General features: G+C 44.1%; 1 protein-coding gene across 3 annotated transcripts in view; it reads left to right on the forward strand.

Annotated features, from left to right (window-relative positions):
* The window catches only part of LOC110522910 (pappalysin-1), a 112,246-nt gene extending 94,058 nt beyond the window's left edge, over window positions 1-18,188 (forward strand). For all 3 annotated transcript variants that reach the window (XM_090234495.1, XM_090234496.1, XM_090234497.1), the window contains 3 exons: window positions 2,995-3,066; window positions 6,628-6,726; window positions 15,417-18,188. In XM_090234495.1, coding sequence (XP_090090621.1) covers window positions 2,995-3,066; window positions 6,628-6,726; window positions 15,417-15,521 — 276 coding nt within the window. In that variant the 3' untranslated portion in view covers window positions 15,522-18,188. The remainder of the gene's footprint in view (window positions 1-2,994; window positions 3,067-6,627; window positions 6,727-15,416) is intronic.
* The last annotated feature ends 227 nt before the right edge of the window (window positions 18,189-18,415 follow it).

The following is an 18,415-nucleotide window of genomic DNA, read 5'->3' on the forward strand; positions in this document are numbered from 1 at the left end:
CCTAGACAAAAAGGAGGTAAACTTTGTCAATCTGGTTGCGTGCAGCGGATGACTACTCGGTAAGGTTTGCCTTAAGGGCTGACGGCTCACGCCACGGGATGTCCAGTTTCTAAATTAAAGTGTCAACTCAACCTGTTCCATCTGGGAAACGCTACTGTGCAAGTCGAACACACTTCTGAAGCGCTATCTAGAAATCCACCCTGGTATCTGCAAATGATTGAATCCTGGCCTATAAGTGTTCTCAGATGAGTGATACTTACCAAATGTGATCCATACCACCTACAATATCACGAGAACTCAATAGTAGACTGATTATGATAAGTACAGTATATTTGCATAAAGAACCATCAAATATGTTGATGATTAAATCACTACTAACCCATGATTAGATTCTATGGTATTATTCTCATAACATTTTACCTTAAAAGCTCCATCACTCTACTCTAGATTCACAACAAAAAAATGCATCCGTTTCTTTAGTGTTCCACATGTTCAAGAAGAACCCAGGCAAAAAATCCACTTTGCATTTCCATATGTGCTGAGCCAGGGGGTTTGGCCTCTTCATCAATAATAGTGATGTATCACCCTTCCGACGCATTCGTTGTGGGGTTTGACCCACTTAGGCTACCATTCTCCTCCTCTCGCTCACTCTCTGTAGCACGCTTCCCTGCCTCAGCAGAAATGACACTGCTACCTTTAGAATTTGTCATTTTTTGTGAATAATATTTATTAGGGACATGACCTCACTGTGCAAATAAGGATCTATTTTGGTTGGATATCAGTGCCTCTGGGGCAGGTGCTGGGGGCGAAGATCCTGTGCTCGGAGGTGTAAGGCAAAGCCACAATCGTGAATTCTGTTGATTTACGGCCGAGCAAGTTTGCGGAGGACTTCATCTTAGTGAACATTTTATTTGATTTAACTAGGCAAAAACAGCAGCGAAACGTTTTTAAACTAAGACTCTCTAGCCCCCACTCCTCCACTTTGCAGCTGTACATTTACCAAAGTTGAACCACTCATTGTGGTCATCCTAACTGTGGGAGGCTATTTGACCCACCCCACCCAACCCCTCAGTGAGCTCACTCACTTCACTAAGGCATGCTGGGAAAGGAGTGTGCTGCTACCCAGTACCCAGCTGTCCTCAGATGCTCTGTTGTTCTTTCTCTCTCTCGATCCCTCTCTCTCTCTGCCCTCTCTCCCTTCTTATTTTTTCTGCCATTGATTTGCTGACGGCACTGAAATGAAAAATACCCTAGTTTGCAGCAGCAAAAAAGCGCTTCAACTCGTGTGTTATTGGGACGCAGCAGGGCTGGGAAATAGCGCTGCGGCGGAGGTCAGTCAGTCCTTTGCTGTGGATGGCACTTTTGATCCAGTCCGCACCGGGTTGCTTTTGCCTCACTGCATGTACAGGATCTCCTTCGTCTGGGGGCATCATGTTCCCCTGAAAACCCTCTCAGGTCTCACCCGTTTCACACAGACACAGTCTTGTATACGCTCTCCCAGCCTGCGTGCACACACACACACACACACACACACACACACACAAACACACACACACACACACACACACACACACACACACACACACACACACACACACACACACACACTCACTACATTCAAATCACCTCAGAAGCCCCCTTTTTCCTCCATTAATCCCAATGAGAGCAGACAATGAAAATAACAGTGCAGATTCCACACATACTGTGGAAATATTTGAGAACACGTTTCATACATGCAATCTCCCGGGGCCGGTGCCCTGGTATGAAAGAGCACCTTTATATATAAGGATCAAGTTATATAATGTCAAGTAGATTTATTCAGCAATCTGTGGTAATCAATCAAACGCAGGCTTCTCCACCACTGGAGACACTCATGCATCCATTCAAATGGAAAAACACCATGGACTTTCCTCCTCCTGAATGTGGAGTGTGTTAAGGTGAACAACTGTTAATCAGGAACATGGTCGTTCCACTAGAGGGTTGGCACCCTAACCTCCTTTTCACAAACCAAGGAGAGAAGATTTACCCGTCCACATTACGCGTCCGAGATCAAAGGGAATGCAGTAAGCGTTATCCAAACAGGCACACATAGCGTGGCAAGAGAGGGAGAAAAAAATAATGATTTACAACAAAAGCTGTTTGATTTAGGTAAGCTAGGAACCTTGGAATGAGGTGGAGGCATGACGTGGTTAAAGCAGGATAGGTCTAGTCAGCTTCAGTCGCTTTGGTAAAAACATCTCATTGTAAGGTATTTCAAGGTATTTGACCTGTAGAAACACTTGTCGGAACTCACCTTTGTGCAAGTGAATCAGCTAGGAGTGTAATGTGCTTGTGGTTGGGATCAGACGTCACTGCGAGTCGGATCTGTTGAAACAAGGCGCAGAGGTGGCAGACTTCAAAGAGCCAACCGACCATCATCAGACGCGGACTATATCCTCCTCTCTAGCTTCATGACAAGTTTATATTTGTTAACGCCCCCTGCGAACCATTGACAACATCAATATCGCCTTATATTGTATGGAGAGATATGAATCAGTTAGTTGTAGGACCAAGGTTATGACCTGAGTCTGGCATTGGAAGAAAGAGAGAGAAAGTTCTGTGCCAGTGTTTCTGTCAACGTTGGCTGGTGGAGACTGTGTGTGCAGCCTAGTCTTGCCATATGACTCCTTGTTTATGTTTGTGTGGGTTTTGGGGAAAGACGACACAATGATGCATTCACAGCAGCCGGCAACAGCATGCCGTTCCACATATACTTTCACTCCACAATCTAATACTGAAAGCAGGAAAAATGCTTTTCCCACCATCATTACTAGTACTACTAACACTACTATGGCTACAATGTCCATCCTTACAACTATATCTCCAACCTGTCATTTATATTTGAATCAGTATATCTTATTCCATCGCTCACAGATTGACATTTCATCCATATACAGTAGAGATATTTTGAGTGTCTGAACCACTTTTGACTGTTTTCCTTTTGTCTCCTTACAGAATGTAGTGTGTACAATGGGACTGAAGTGGTATCCACACCCAGAGGTGCTCCACTGCATCAAAGGATGTGAGGTAAGAACTTCTATGAGCTTTCTGAGGATAGAGTTTATCTATGAGATAAAGGATTCACTTGAGATAGAAGATATGGGGGGGGGGGGGGGGGGGGGGGCTCATCTGTGTGATAGGATGTGAGGTAAGGGCTTGAACTGCATGAGAGGAAGTGAGGTAAGAGGACATGGCATGCATCATGGAGGCCGGTGGTGATGAGGAGATGTGTGTGGGGAGTATAAACACTGTAACAGAATATATACACACGATTAAGTGCTCAGATAACAAGGGCTTCTTTATGTAGTTTGTAACCTATCCTGATATTTTCTAACATGTCATCAGATCAGACATCACCTTCAGTTTCCAGATATGTTGCTTTTTTCAAGTTGTTCTACTCCCCATGGAGTTTGTGCAGACACTAGCTCGGCGGGAGCTGTCAAAATCCAACACTCAGTCAGTTGTTTCAAATGGAGCTGGACAGATAAGCGAGATCAGGCCTGGTCATGTTTGAAAGAGTTGGCAGCCATTACTGGCTCTTACCTGGAACTGACTAGCACTCACACAGATACAGACACAGATATACCCACACACACACAGACACACACACTTCTGAACAGACTGCCCTAAATACAATCCCAGCCGGGTAGCTAGCTAGCTGGACAGCTAGCTATCAGAGAGACATGCCTTTTTACATCAGGCGAGCTCATTCGGGAGATGGTTGTAATATAACATTGTTTCAGAGCATGTGTAGCTAATTGTTCTCTCCGGGGAGATGTGCTGCTCCTGTGACGTCAGTTACCGTGGATACCGGCACAAGCGGAGACGGTTGTCAGTGGAAGGCAATTAGAGGCGGGTTTGATTCACGTCGTCTCCGAAATGAAACACTTTACCCACATGGGGACCTGGATCTGTTTCAGAGAATCCCTCTGCTAGAGAAGAGAAGTAGGAAAGAATTGAGACTGGGCTATAGCTTTAATACTTTGTCTACACACCCTATGTAGCTGATATTGTAGTATGCCAATATTTTCAGTTCAGATATGTTAACAAAACATGTTCTTTCCTCGGGCAAAATATATATTTAGATTTGACTGTGATAAGCTATGTATTTAAATTTGATTGTGGTAAAGAAAGTATTCCCCTTCTGCTCAGTGTTGGTAAAAGGATGATGTCATCATTCACACAGTTAAGCCAATTGGATAACCAAGGAAGGGGGGCTACCCTCATAAATCACATGATTGGAGTGTTTCTTAGCCTCATAGTTTATGGTGTCCTCACATTGATTTACATGTCTGGACCTCTCACAGCTTAAACAGTCACATTGTGTCACAAGTGTAAATTATGCACCAGATTAATCAGCAAATTCAGCACACAACCTCAAGAAATGGCACTGGGTGAGATGGGGACAAAACAAGTTTACAAGTTTAAAGCTGCAATATGTAACTTTTTGGGCGACCCATATAAATTCACATAGAAATGTGAGTTATATTCTGTCATTCTTCTCATTAACAGCAAGTCTAAGTAGTGGTAGATCTGTTCTATGTGTGCTACTTCTATCCTTCCTGTTCTTAAGTTTAGTTTTTGCGGGGGTGTCCTAATTTGTAACTATTCTTTTATTTTGGGTCAAAAGGGGTTCATTTTGTCAAACAGATTTTGAGCCCAAAAGTGTATTCTAGAGGGAGACAATAAATAGAAAACTAATTTGGTTAGGATGTAGGGGCAACTTTACTTCATCTTGTCTTCAGGAGATTTTATTGTTTATTTAGTCTGATCAGTGGAACAATTCTCATTCGTAACAATATATAACAAAATATAGGGGTAATTACTGTGCTTGTCAGCAAGAACACTACAGTTATTCCCCATTATTTTTTTATTTTTCCACTTCTTCCCAATTTTGACAATTGAATCACATATTTAAAATCTGGTATGCCTAACTTGTGGTTTTGAAAATGTGTTATATGAGGATATGCGTTTTTGCAACCATTCATGGAGAATTTTGAATAAGATATACAAATAAGCAATGGATATTCAATTCTCCAGGAATCAAATATAATTGTTGATATTTTAGTATTGTGCCCATGCTAGGCAGAGATGGTAGGGGGACTCACAACTCATAAACACGACGTATTTTCTATGGATGTAAGATGATGGCAAGGATCTTCAACTAGTGGCCATAAACCACCTGAATGTTGATATTCATTTGATTTTTCTCAAATGTTGGGTGATTTAGAGAAATTAACTGTTTTAACAAGAACATTTTCAAACACCCAGCACTTCAGAGGAGGCCAACCCTCCTGGAGAGCAAGCAGGATTTTCTTCCAGACCTATTTTAAAGAGATACTTTACCCAAATTACAAAATGTTTGTTTCCTTACCTTGAAAGCAGTCTGTAATCACCCACTGCCATGAATAATTAATATAAACATTTTACTTTAAATTCCATCCCCCTCTGAAAGTAACAAAGTAATTGAATTTTGAGTGTTAATTTATTGTTCAAAGCATCCTGAATACACCTGACCTGTGGTTTTAATGGTCATGCGCCTAAGCCATGTCAAAATACGTAGAATTGCAGCAAATTAGCTTTAAAACTAAGATGTTCTGTCTAACACCGAACCCAAACCGGCTGCGTGCATGCACCATCGTGCGCCATCGTGCTCCATCGCGCATACATGTATTTTTCCCCTTACACCAAATTCGATCACGACACGCAGGTTAAAATATCAAAACAAATCTGAACCAATGACATTAATTTGGGGACAGGTCGAAAAGCATTACACATTTATGGCAATTTAGCTAGTTAGCTTGCACTTGCTAGCTAATTTGTCCTATTTTGCTAGCTTGCTGTTGCTAGCTAATTTGTCCTGGGATATAAACATTAGGTTGTTATTTTACCTGAAATGCACAAGGTCCTCTACTCCGTCAATTAATCCACACATAAAAACAGTCAACCGAATCGTTTCTAGTCATCTCTCCTCCTTCCAGACTTTTTCATCATTTAACTTATATGGTGATTGGCATCTAAACCTTCATAGTATTACCACGACAACCGGCAACAGTTTGTCTTTCAATCACCTACGTGTGTATAACCAATGAGGAGATGGCACATGGGTACCTGCTTCTATAAACCAATAAGGAGATGGGAGAGGCAGGACTTGCAGCGCGATCTGCGTCAGAAATAGGAATGACTTCTATTTTAGCCCTTGGCAACGCAGACGCTCGCTGACCCGGGTGAGCAGTGTGGGTGTAATAATTGAATAACATAGATTCCTACATTTATTTTGCAACTTGCGCGAGCGGTGTAGTCAGGGTGTAAGGGTTGTGCCAGGGGGCAATGAAATTCACATAGCAAATCTCACTCCATGCTTTCTTCAAAAGTTGTCAGCCGTGAATACAATATTAACAAAATCAAACTTAAACTAATATAGAGCACTTAAGTGGGATAATCAAACACAAATAAATCAGAGGGAATCAGTGGATTATTCCTCTCTATGTTGTCCATATGTGTAAGTGCAGTACACTGTATAGGTTGTTGATGACGTCCTGTCTCTTATTGCCTCCTCTTGTTTGTTGCTGTCTCTGTCTGTCACAGCCCTTCATGGGAGACAATTACTGTGACTCGGTCAACAACAGAGCCTTCTGTAACTACGACGGAGGGGACTGCTGCCACTCCACCGTCAAGACCAAGAAGGTGAGTTACATCTGGACCTGGATTCACTAAACCGTATCAAGACAATGTCTTCTTTTTATCTGCCTTTTGAACTTGAGTTAAGATAGGAGTTAAGTTAGGATAAGAGTTATGTTAGGATAAGAGTTATGCTAGGATAAGAGTTAAGATAAGAGTTGAGTTAAGTTAAGAAAAGAGTTATGTTAGTATAAGATATGTTTCTTCTCCTAAACAAAGTTCATGGGAATAATCTTAAATGTATTCTTCTGTTGTCACTGTGGCTACTGAGAGTTATTTGAAATCAGTTGTGAACTTGTGTTTGCTGCCATGTATTTTTGAACTTGACCTTTTGAAGATAAGCTACATAAAGCCTTGTCTGTTGCACATTGACATTGCTCAGTTGCCCAGCTTTAGGGGTTGAGGGTTTTTACTCCACCAGTTGGTGCTCATGGTTGTCCTTTGCCACCTCTCTCTATGATCCAGATAAGGGCCTCTTCCGCTATGTGAACAATACACAGCTGTTCTGTACACTCTGTGTTTCTCTAGCTTGCTGTGTGTATTGTGGTCTTTTCCCCAGGCTGTGTCTGGCTTTCTGGCTGGGTTAGAAGTCTATCATAGTTCCTCTGCCTGAGTCTGTACTATTATCTGTTTCTCTGGCTCCTTCTGTTCCTCTGTGTATCTGGCTGGGTTTTTACTGTAGCATGTGTGTCTGTCTGTCTGGCTGGATCCGGAGTCTCTTCATTTCCTGCTGGGAGGCGGGCGCATGTGTCCCCTCTCACCAGGGTCCAATCAGAACGTGTGTGATTGCTTCCGTTCCACCTTCACTGTTCCCCCCTCGCTATTTTAACGTCAGCTTTCCACGGTATTAGGGTTCATCAATGTTTTATCCTCACTGTTCTATGTTTCCCACTGTTCCACCCATCCCATTCCTCTCAGGCTCCACATTTGCCTATTCCACTCTCTCTGTACCTGTTGTAATAAGGAGACGGTTCTTGGCTTCTGTTGTGTAGCCTACCTGGTAAAATAAAAAGTCATTTGTAAGTCAAAAACTAAGAGCCAAAACCCAGGATCAAGCCAGAGGCGGTTGCATCGTCTTTGTTGGACCCACCCATGCTGTGTTCCAAAAGACTGCTGTTTGTTGACTGGCTGCTTTGGCCCATTGACGGGCCAGGGCTCCCAGTAAGAAGCTGTTCAGCACCACCAGGAACAAGTTGTCTTTCACAAACTCTCTGTCTCTAGATATGGAAAACCAGCAGTAGGCATGGACTGACTGGTATGTATCTGATAACGAATGTGTCTGGTATCTGTTAACGAATGTGTCTGGTATCTGTTAACAGAGCAGTAGTGGTATGCCAGTCACCAGTCTCATGCTGTAGCCTACTTGGCTGATGTTCCATCATTCTTACAGGAATGTTTTCTGTCCGTTTCCTTTCATTCAAGTCAGTCATGTACTACTGTATGTTCAGACATGTTGCCCCATAGAAACAGGCTTTGTTTTTGTCCTTCACTCATCTGTTGCGTATTAGCACAGGAATAGGGGGTTTTAGAGGGTTTTTAGAGTCTTAAGTCCATAATTGAGGGTAGAAAGACACTGTCACAGTGTGCGATGTAGCCACTGTGATAAACAAAAATACAACTCCTACCAACAATTGTTAGCTGCATAATATTGGCCACTTTGGTGGTTGGTGTCTTTGGATATCAGACACCAGACAGACACCAGACAGACACCAGACAGACAGACAGGCAGAGGAGAAGGCCCATCTCTGGGAGCGCGTGTCTCTGAACGTCGGCCATTTCCGCTGAGCTGCAATGATAAGAGGATCACCTGGGCTCAAGCCCCAAAGCCATGCGCTACTCCCAGGCATTCAGCCTGGCAGCTGTTGAAGCAAACACTTCAGCTGGTATTTCAAAAGTGACTTCCCTGGAAATGGTTAGGATTTGGGAAAGATAGAGAAAATTGCTCTGAAATAACCGATCATAATTTGATTTATCGGCTGCCAGGAGAGAATGGCGAAAGAGGTTACCTGAGTTGAAGACATGAGAAGGAAATATACGGAGGAGAAATGGGTCTGACAGCTGGGAGAGGCATCAAACAGTAGTCCATTGAAAATCTTCACATTTCTTATCGAGAATGTATGAGGAACTCATCCATGAATGTAGAACATGTGGCATCTGAATTCAGTATAAAGACTGCTCAAAGACACCTTTTAATGCCTCATCTGACTCTGTGAAAACAGTCCAGACCTAAATAGTGTTTCATGCATGTGGACTGTATTGTTGTTTTGATAAGTGTGTAGAAGTGTAGCTGGCTGTTGTTGTTTTTGCCTTCTAGATGTGGTTGTTTTTCATGTGAGGCAGAGCTCACCCTGACCCTCATCTCTGTCTGATCATCCCAGCCCCAAACAAAACAACACGACAATGACAAAGTAACTCAGACCTCTTTTTTACGACAGTCTCCATCTATTCTGCCCACTCACTGGTGCCACACAGACACAGTCAGTCAGTCACACACTGTTTTCCTGCTTGTGGGAAGTCAGTGTTGTTGTTTCAGCCACAGGCAGAGATTCCATCTAGAGAGCTGCATTCCCGCGGGTGTCCCGTGGGACATGCGGGCCCCTACAGAGCATTGCAGCACGGTTGGCATTTTCCATGCTGTGGGAGGGAGTGGCGGTCAGACAGACCACTTTGGGATGAAAATATGTTTTTGTCCCGCAGATTATTTTTGAAAGGTTGTCTTTTTGTTTTGTATGTGTGTGTGTTATCTGATGTATTAAAGCACCTCATTGTCACACTATTCTCAAACTCTCATAGGATGATGCTGCTTCAAATTCAGTAGCATACCTCTCTTGTGTTGGGCGTGCGAGATCACATGCACCTCTATGTGTGCTGCAACATACAGTATGTGTGGTCCTAATTAAATAGCCTGTAGACTAGGCTATATGGGAGGAGAAGTACGGCTATGATAGGGTTTAGTTTAGACTCAGACATTGACTGTAAATCAATATTGATAACTCAATATTGCTCGCAGATTGTTGCGCTCCTTAAAGTTATGGAAAAAGGTTAACTGTCAATTAATTGTCAATTCAACTATCTTTTGTTCCAACTATATTCTTTTTTCAAACCACGTCTACAATTTGGCTGATGTAGCTGAATAATACTGATAGGCTGTAGTCTAGATGTAGAACACCAGTGTAACAAGGGGCTGGGAATATAGGCTGTAGTCTTGGTATACACAATCTTTGGCGGGAGAGAGGGCTACACATTATCAACTGTTTAGACAATTATAAGGTTAGTGGAGGGACATTATTTGATCAAGTGACTTATAAACCCCATAAGGTCAGGAAAGGGTGTTTGTAGTACTTAGTGAGCTAGCTGGGATTGTTGTGCTGGTCTGCCTTTGTCAGAGGTCAACGGAAACCACCAGCACCCCCATCTCTCCAAACAACCTTTTCTTTGTTATTGCTTTGGGTATCCCACCTTACAGCATGGTTTATTACCGCCATGGTCTGCACTGCTGTGAGGGGAACACCACACACAGAGAGTGAGAGTGAGCATGGTACTGTGGAGTCTGGCAGCCCACACTGTGGCCATAGGGAGAGTCCCCAGAAAGGCTCTCTTGTAACCACACACGCACAGTGACACACAGTATCATGCACTGCCACAACTTGTTGTGCCTGTGGGGGGAGTGACTCAGCTGGAATCCTAGGCAGGGTTGTGACACAGCCCTGCCAGCCGGAGATACCAGAGATAACATCAGAACACCCCATCCTCTCCTCCACTACTCTTTTCCTTCTCCTCCTCCTCTCCTCCTCTCCTCCTCTCCTTCTCCTCCTCCTCTCCTTCTCCTCCTCCTCTCCTCCTCTCCTCCTCTCCTCTCATCCTCCTCTCCTCCTCTCCTCCTCCAGGCAAAACCTTCACAGCTTTATTTCCCCCATTTTTTTCCTGTTCTTTCGTGTGAGCGCGATAAATGAAAGAGAAGAGAAGGGGGAGGCTGAAGTACCTCCCCGCCACCCCATGTTTGTTTTTGTTCCTTATCTCCACTCTTTTTCTTTCCCTACTTCTTTCTTTCTCCTGGAGATTTGCGTATTAAGGAGTTCTGGATGACTTGCGGTGTATTATTCCTCTCGGGGACTTTGAAGGTGCGAGGCAGGCTGCACGTAAGGTCACCACAGGATCCCCCTAATGACTGCAAGCTGTTGGCAGGCAAGGGGGGTGGAGGGGAGGGAAGGGGGGGGGGGGGGCTACGGAGTATGACTGAGGCTGCCTGCCTGGCCGGGCTTGTTACGTTTCTTCCAGAACCCCATAGAAAAAATACATATTGGGAAATGAAATTCACCAGGCATGTCAACCCTTCCTCGCCCCTCCACGTTCATAATGTCGCTGTTTGTTTTTGGTATTGTGGACTGGGCCAATTTGATGACTTAAGTGAACTTTTGGAAGCTCCCCCACCCCACGCCTACACCTTTCCCTCCATGACCCATAGTCTTCCATAATATGCTCTTGTTTTCCCTGTGGCATTATGTCTCTTTGTCTTTTTCCAGTGTCACAGAACTCTTCCTTTCCATTGGTTTATTTACTGAGGCAGGGCACTTTGCTCCTCTCCCAAACATGCACTTTGCACCCGTGTTTTTCTCTAGACATCACTACTACTGACTGTTGCTGTGTTTACATCTAACTCTAACTTCTGCAAGTTCCACCAGGGAGAAACTTCAAACAGACATACCTTTTGAAGTTTAAAGAAAATGTTGGTACACCAATTTAAAGAGAGAAAAAATTCAGCTAAATAAATATGTCAGGCCAGGTGAGGTTTGTTCAGCGAAAATGAACCACATTTTTTTTGTCACTCTGCTACATTTCTACACAAACACCCATTTAGACTGGCACAGCACACCTTTACAAAACGGGAATAAACTGAGATAGTCAAATCAGCAATACAACAACTTGTTTTTCAAGTCTTTTTTTTGCTTTTCGTACATTTTCTGTTTTTTTTTACCTTCTCAGATCAGGAGTTCAACCAATTAGCACAGTGTTCTGGTGCTGGAGGCTGCATCCCTGCATCCCTATCAATGTTGTTCAGTTTATATCAAGCAGTAATGATTGAATCAATGACCTTGGAGGTGTGGAGAGTAGCAGATATATCCTGTTTGTTGCCTTGGGGATTATCTTTTCACACCCGATGAGGCACCTGGATTGAAAAAAAAAAGGCCAGGCTTCCATGGCCATTCCTCTGTGACCCACCTTGTTCGGGGCTAGGCTGCAAATACACAAGGTACAACTATTGCCTCTTACTCTGCATCCCTTGTAACCTTGAAACTGATCATTCTTGGAAATGTTATGATTGCATAACACAACTTCCTGGGCTGTTCTACTGTGAACCGGTTCTCAGAACCAATAGACTGCTTTCCGTTTGATTCTCAATGGAAGCTCTGAGCATCCCTGAAGTGTCTTTGACTGAACTGTCTTGTGCTCTCAAGTCTTTGGGCATCCAGCTCCATCGTGGCCCATCTAGCCCCATCATGGCCCATTCAGTTCCACCGCGGTCACAGCGTATATTGGCTAATTGCATGTAGAGAGTGCACTGCATCAACAGCTCTTATTTTTAAATATCTGAGGGCAACCAAGTTTGACTTCTGGTCCCCATGCCAAGTCAATTAAGGGGAGAAAAGCAGTGGTGGGGGACCAGGGCCCAGCAGTGGAGCAGCGCTAGAGAGTTCTGGTCAGCAAGCATTAAGTGTTGGTTTCGTACCTGCCTTAAAAAAAAAAAGGCTTAATTATCAACGTATGTCTGCCCTGCCACGCAATGTTTACGGCAATAAAACCCAATCCTTAAACGAGCAGCTCATGCCTTCCAAATAGTTTCCTTTAATCCTGGGCTTTAAGGGGGAGAGGAGGTATGGTACAGACCGGGAATGGGGGAGAGTAGGCACCATGTCAGTGTAGGAGTGGAGGATGGAGGGGGTTGTTGAACAAAACAAGCGTCTGGGAGGTGCGAGGATGGGGGAGGATGGGGTTTCTCCACAACTGAGTAAAGGTAGTAACTCTCCAGGGGAAACACGCTTCCCGCAGGTTTAGGAGCCTCGGCTGTTTGCTCACGTCGAGTGCCAGGCGCTAGCAAAGTCAAAACCTGCCCTCCTTTCTCTCTGGAACTTTTTCTTTCTTTCTCTCTCCCTCTTTCTCTCTTTCCTGTTCTCGCTTTGTCTCTCCCTCTCTGTCTTTAGTGCTCTCTCTCCCACTCTATCCCTCTTCCATGCATAATTTCTCCCTTACCATTTCTCCCCCTCTCTCTCCCTCTCTCCTGTGTTTGTTGTTATAACAACATGTATCTGGTGTGCAGTGGAGAGTGATCACCAGTGGTTCTCATTGGAATAACACAATTAGTTCTGGTTTGTTTTATCTGCTTGCCTGTGTTCATATGAGCCGATGTTATGTGAATATTAATGAGAGAAGGGATCTTTTCCATATCATTACACTCAATGTGTTTAAATACCAAAAACAAAAACCAAGCTTGATTCCAGATGTGGGATTCTCTTTTTCCATGTGGATGAGAATGTAGCTTCTATCATGACACGTATTATATTCAGTTTTTATTTAATGAATTTAATGCATAAAATATGTCAGTGACCTCCTCAATCATGGATACCATGGATACCTTGACCTGTAGAAAAGTAGTAGGATGTTACCCAACAGGGTTGGTTGTGTGTGTGTGTGTGTGTGGCTGGCTGGAGAGTAGTCCTCCCCCAGCCCCAGACACACTTTCCTCCACTGAGCACAGACTGAGCACAGACTGACACGCACATACCTGGGGCCTGGCGTGATTGTGGCCTGTTTCTGGATCTGGGGGTCAGGGGCTCTGACATGCCTGCTCCTTCATAGGGGCTTTCATGTTGCTGTGGCTGTCCTCCTTTCTCTGGCCCTGGGACTTCAACAGGGCTCCTGGCCCCCACTCGGCCCCTGCCGCCACCCCGTTCCCAGCCACCATCGGAGAGCCCCGATCAGGGCCAGATGTGGCAGCTGATCCAGCCACCCTGGAGGTCAAGGTCACAGGAAACCATGCCAAATTTACCACCCACCATCTCTCTCAACCAGATAGAGAGATAAACACACAGAGTGAGAGGGAAGAGGGAGGGAGGAAAGGGTATAGGGTTAGGATTATGGGAGAGAGGGATTGGGTGGAATGGAGAGATTGTAGAAAGAGAAGGGGGCTAGACTGACAGCAAGAGGAGGAGACCGAAGGGAGAGAGAGACACAGAGAGACAGAGTGAAAGTGTGAAATAGACAGCAGGAACGCAAGAGAGCACAGAGAGGAGGGGGAAAAGAAGGAAGAATTGGAGCAGGGTGTTTTTTGCCCCATGCCTGGCTCTAAAGAGGCACAGAGGAAACGCTGTTCATGCGATTGACAGCTGTTTCTGAAGTGTGTCCGGCCTGCGCTTGTAAAGTCGTCACATGGAGAGCCCGTTTTCTCAGAAGAGCCTGGCGCTGGCCGCCCAACCCTCGCCCATTAGGAAATCCCTCTCACAAACAACTTGGTTTAATACCCCGTTTCAAAGACGGACCTGCGTCATCGTGCCTCAGCCACTGGTGCACTCTCCCTCTGTCAGCCCCAGGGCCCCCGATGTCCACTCTACAAACCCCATGCCCCCAATGGCCCTGGAGGCCTGAGTCCGAGGGCCATTGGGGGCACTGTACTGTACAGTATATACCATCAATGCTTACCATAGCATTGGAGGCCATAGGGGAAAGTCTTGACTCTTTAGGGATCTGAGGAATCTTACCCATTTGCTGTACTGTACTGTATCTTCTCTTACTAGCCAATGAACTAGCTAATTGTGTTGGCCCATGACTCAGTGAGGTTATTACCGTAATCAGGGTTCCGTTGTATGTTGCCGTAACAACAAACAATTCCACTTTCAGGTAATAGGAAGATGAGACACTGACTGCTGAAGTCTGAAGTCCCATACCGGCCAACAGCCTTCCTAATTGTGCTAGCTATTAGGCCTAATAATTCTTAATGACTCGGTTTATTTGTTACCCCGTTGCTGTTTTATTTGTTGCGGTGGCCAGTGTTTATCTAGCGTCACTGCTCTGGCCCTTCTGTCAAAGCCACTAATAGGACAACGAAATACAAGCAGCAGACCCAAATCCGTCCAATAAGCCACGGGGGGAAGAATACAGATATACTCTGGTCTGAATCCTCCAGGCACTCGCTGGAGCCACATGTGTAGTTAGTTTCGAGTGACTAGGGATGCATTGTGTGTACCCAAACAGCTGAAGCAGGCCCTTGGAGAAGCAACACAGCAGCAGCTGGTGCTGTTGACGCACCGCCGACAAGCGCCTGTGACGTCAAACGCTACACAGCGGCGGCCAATGATACGCCGGGGCTATTTTGAATGTGCTTATGGGCACTCACCACTTCTTGGAGAGTTGACACTTCACAACACTCGTAGTACTCCTCTATATGGCGCGATGGGATTGGCTGGCAGCAGTTGGCTTGTGTTGTTTGTCATGCAGCGTTTCCCGCTAGTGGTGTCGACGGCGAGGCATCGGACACTATTACCACTGTTGTTAATAGGCTGTTTAGGACTGTATCAGCCCTTACACTGCCACAGTCCTCCTGATTGTGTTGGAACCCCTGAGAAATGGAATACAGACTGAATCCTACAGCAAGCTTTGTTTTTAGATGTTTCATTGTATGTGTTTCTGTGTCTCCCCTCCAGGTGATTCCGTTCCCCATGTCCTGTGACATACGGGAAGACTGTGCCTGCCGAGACCCCAACGCTCCAGAGAAGAGGAAAGACGAGCACGTCCACTCCCTGGGGTGACCCTCCCTCCTCGCCCCCCACCGGATTCCTGAACCCTCGCCCCAAAACTACCCACACCCAGACCGAGGGAGACCAGCCCTCCCCCTTTTCCCTCAAATCCTCCACATGCTGCTTTACAGGAGTACCTCTCCACCCATACTGCACCCCCCTAACATACGCCTGTCTCCTCCTTCTCCACATTGGGAAAGACCTAGATGAACAGACCATACTAGAGAGGCTATAATGGAAAACCCATTTCTCAAAGAAAGGAACAAACCTGCAAATTCACCAACCACCAAAACTTCTACAGCAAGAGAAAAAAAAGAAAACAAAAATACCGAAAGGTTTTTGAATGAAGGATATGAAAAATTAACAAAAAAAGCTAAACAAACCAAGCCTGGATAGCATGCCTTTTTTCAGTTTTGTGTCAGCTTCTGTGTCCATTTCAAAGACATTGCTGTACAATCTCATTATTTCCTTTTAGACCAAAGGAAAAAAGAAACAGAGTGAGAAACGTTATCCATATCATGTGGAATCTTTTATTTTTTGGGTATGCTGAAGTCATCAATGGTGGCACTGAATGATAGGCAGAAGAGCTATTGCCAAAATAACTTATAGCATGAACACACTTGATGTACCCTCATGTTGTATTACTCCAGAGCTGGTATGTGTTCCTGGAGCCAGCACAGCACAGGGATCAGGCTGACAGTTTGTGCCCTCTGCCTTCTCTCGGTGGAAATGCATTTTCTTGTTCTTCAGAAATCACAGGTTTAGAATCTTTGCTCTTATGCAGATGTGAAATGGGAAAGAATAGGCGTTGATGGGGATGTAGGCGGCCATATTGGTAAAGAGATTCTAACCAGAGAGGTCTAACTCAATATATCTAACATATAACAGGAAATTAAGACATATTACAATGCCACAGGAACAAGTGAATGTGGGAAAGAGGTATTGTACTTATGAACTTAAAAGCGGTTATATAGGGCTGCAACAAAATAAGCCAGTTGTGTCAGCGTGGCTGCTGCTGGTATGTTTGCTGCTACTTTGCCATATGACCAGCTCTGCAGACTATTACTACCCAGTGAGGTTGGACGGAGTCAGCCCCGTCTGCCGTACCGCTTACCTCCGAACACCTTCCATTAGTGGACACTTGTTTCTGCGTGTACAGTACACTCAACCTAAAACCTAGAATAAAAACTCCTGCAACATTGCAAAGAGTTAGTAGGGAAACAATGCAGTTGAAATATCCTCGAAAAACATAACACCTCACATTTCCATTTCTCTGTCCTTTGTTTCTGCAGTCCAGTAAGTCTTCATAGACAAATAACCTATCGGAGAATACACCGGAAATGTATCCAATCTTACACCAAAAGCAATGTTGACGCAATACAAAATCCAACACATATTACTGAATTTAAAATGACTTCAAGAATGTAATTGATAACACAGTTATAACCTCTTGAATGTAGTCTATGTTTATTCACAACTACACCCTCAAACTGTTTTCAGCAGCATAGCATAGCCTTGATTCCAATAGGCATAGTTCAATAGAACATACACATAAAAACAAATAGGAGGCTTTCCTCATTTTAGTATAGATGGCATCTGGATGTATTCATTGTCAACAAGTAGCCTTTGGTGCAGGAGTAGTAGAAGTACACTATATTCCCAGGACACTATTGTCTTGGCTTCTCTTGAGCCCAATGGCTTGACAGACTGCATGTGTTGAGTAGCCCAGTTTGGCCTTTTCTTACCTCTGCAGCAATTCGTGCTGAAGGTGCCATCTCTGGCACTTTGTCAGTATTGTGACATTTGATCGTGTCCCCTCCATCAACCACACAACCACCTTTACTTCAATAGACGTATGGCTGCTATTCTGTGCTCTGAACTTACTCATCTCCTTTCATTGCCCTTTAACGAAACGCCCATCAACATATGGTGATGAAGGCTGCTTGGCATAAGGTCCACAAGTTGCTGCTTCATGATTCATCCATCGCTGGGCTATCTGGTTTAAAACTCTATACAACCAAGAACTACATACCCCTCGTAAACTCTCTCATCTGGTATGGACCAATGGAATGGTCCCTCTGACTCATCACCCTAGGCTGCTATAAGGCATTCCAGAATATTCCCGTACACCGTTCTGACCAATCACAGGTCTTCATAGATACAGACTGGTTAGAGAGATAATAGGACAATACCACGTCACATAGGAAAGTAGGGAGAAATTACAACGTCAAATGTACAATGTAACTATAACATTTTCAGTGTAATACTGCTTTTTACGTGAGAAAAAAAAACGTAAAATTGTTCTTGTTTTAATTTTTCTAATTTCTATTTTATTTTTTACAAAATGTTGTCTTAGTTAATCAGTATTTGTATTATTGACCTCAGTTACTGCACTTTTTAGTTGCCATTTAAGAAGAAAAATATATAATTCAAACCGTTTAGAAGCTGCTATTGTCAGAAAGGTGATTTGATAAAGTGTGTGATGTTTTTGGTCATTGGACTCCTACGATATTACTATTAGCTTTCCTGTGATTAGTGTCTTGTATTCCCACTAGCTTTGCACCTGATATTATCATGCCCAGTAGGAAGCCAGTGACAAATATGATTTGTACATTCATCGTAGGCTTTCTCAGATTTCGTATCCATTATCATATGATAAAGATATTATTGTATCAAGGCTATTTAACCTGGGACTTTTTTGTTAATGTAGGTTCAAATATCAAAAAGTCAGATGTACACATTTTGAAATATTATACATGATATGTAAGCATTTACGTATTTTGTGTTCCTCCTGGTTAGGGGACAAACATTTTATTTTCGCTCCATGGTTTGTGTAATCCACCATCTTATGTATTTGTTGCAAATTGTGTCATGGTAACCATGGAGCGTCAAGGAGAATGGATAAC

This window comes from Oncorhynchus mykiss, chromosome 5, assembly GCF_057628025.1.
Source record: "Oncorhynchus mykiss isolate SJ-2025 chromosome 5, ASM5762802v1, whole genome shotgun sequence".
In the NCBI taxonomy this organism is placed as follows: Eukaryota; Metazoa; Chordata; class Actinopteri; order Salmoniformes; family Salmonidae; genus Oncorhynchus; species Oncorhynchus mykiss.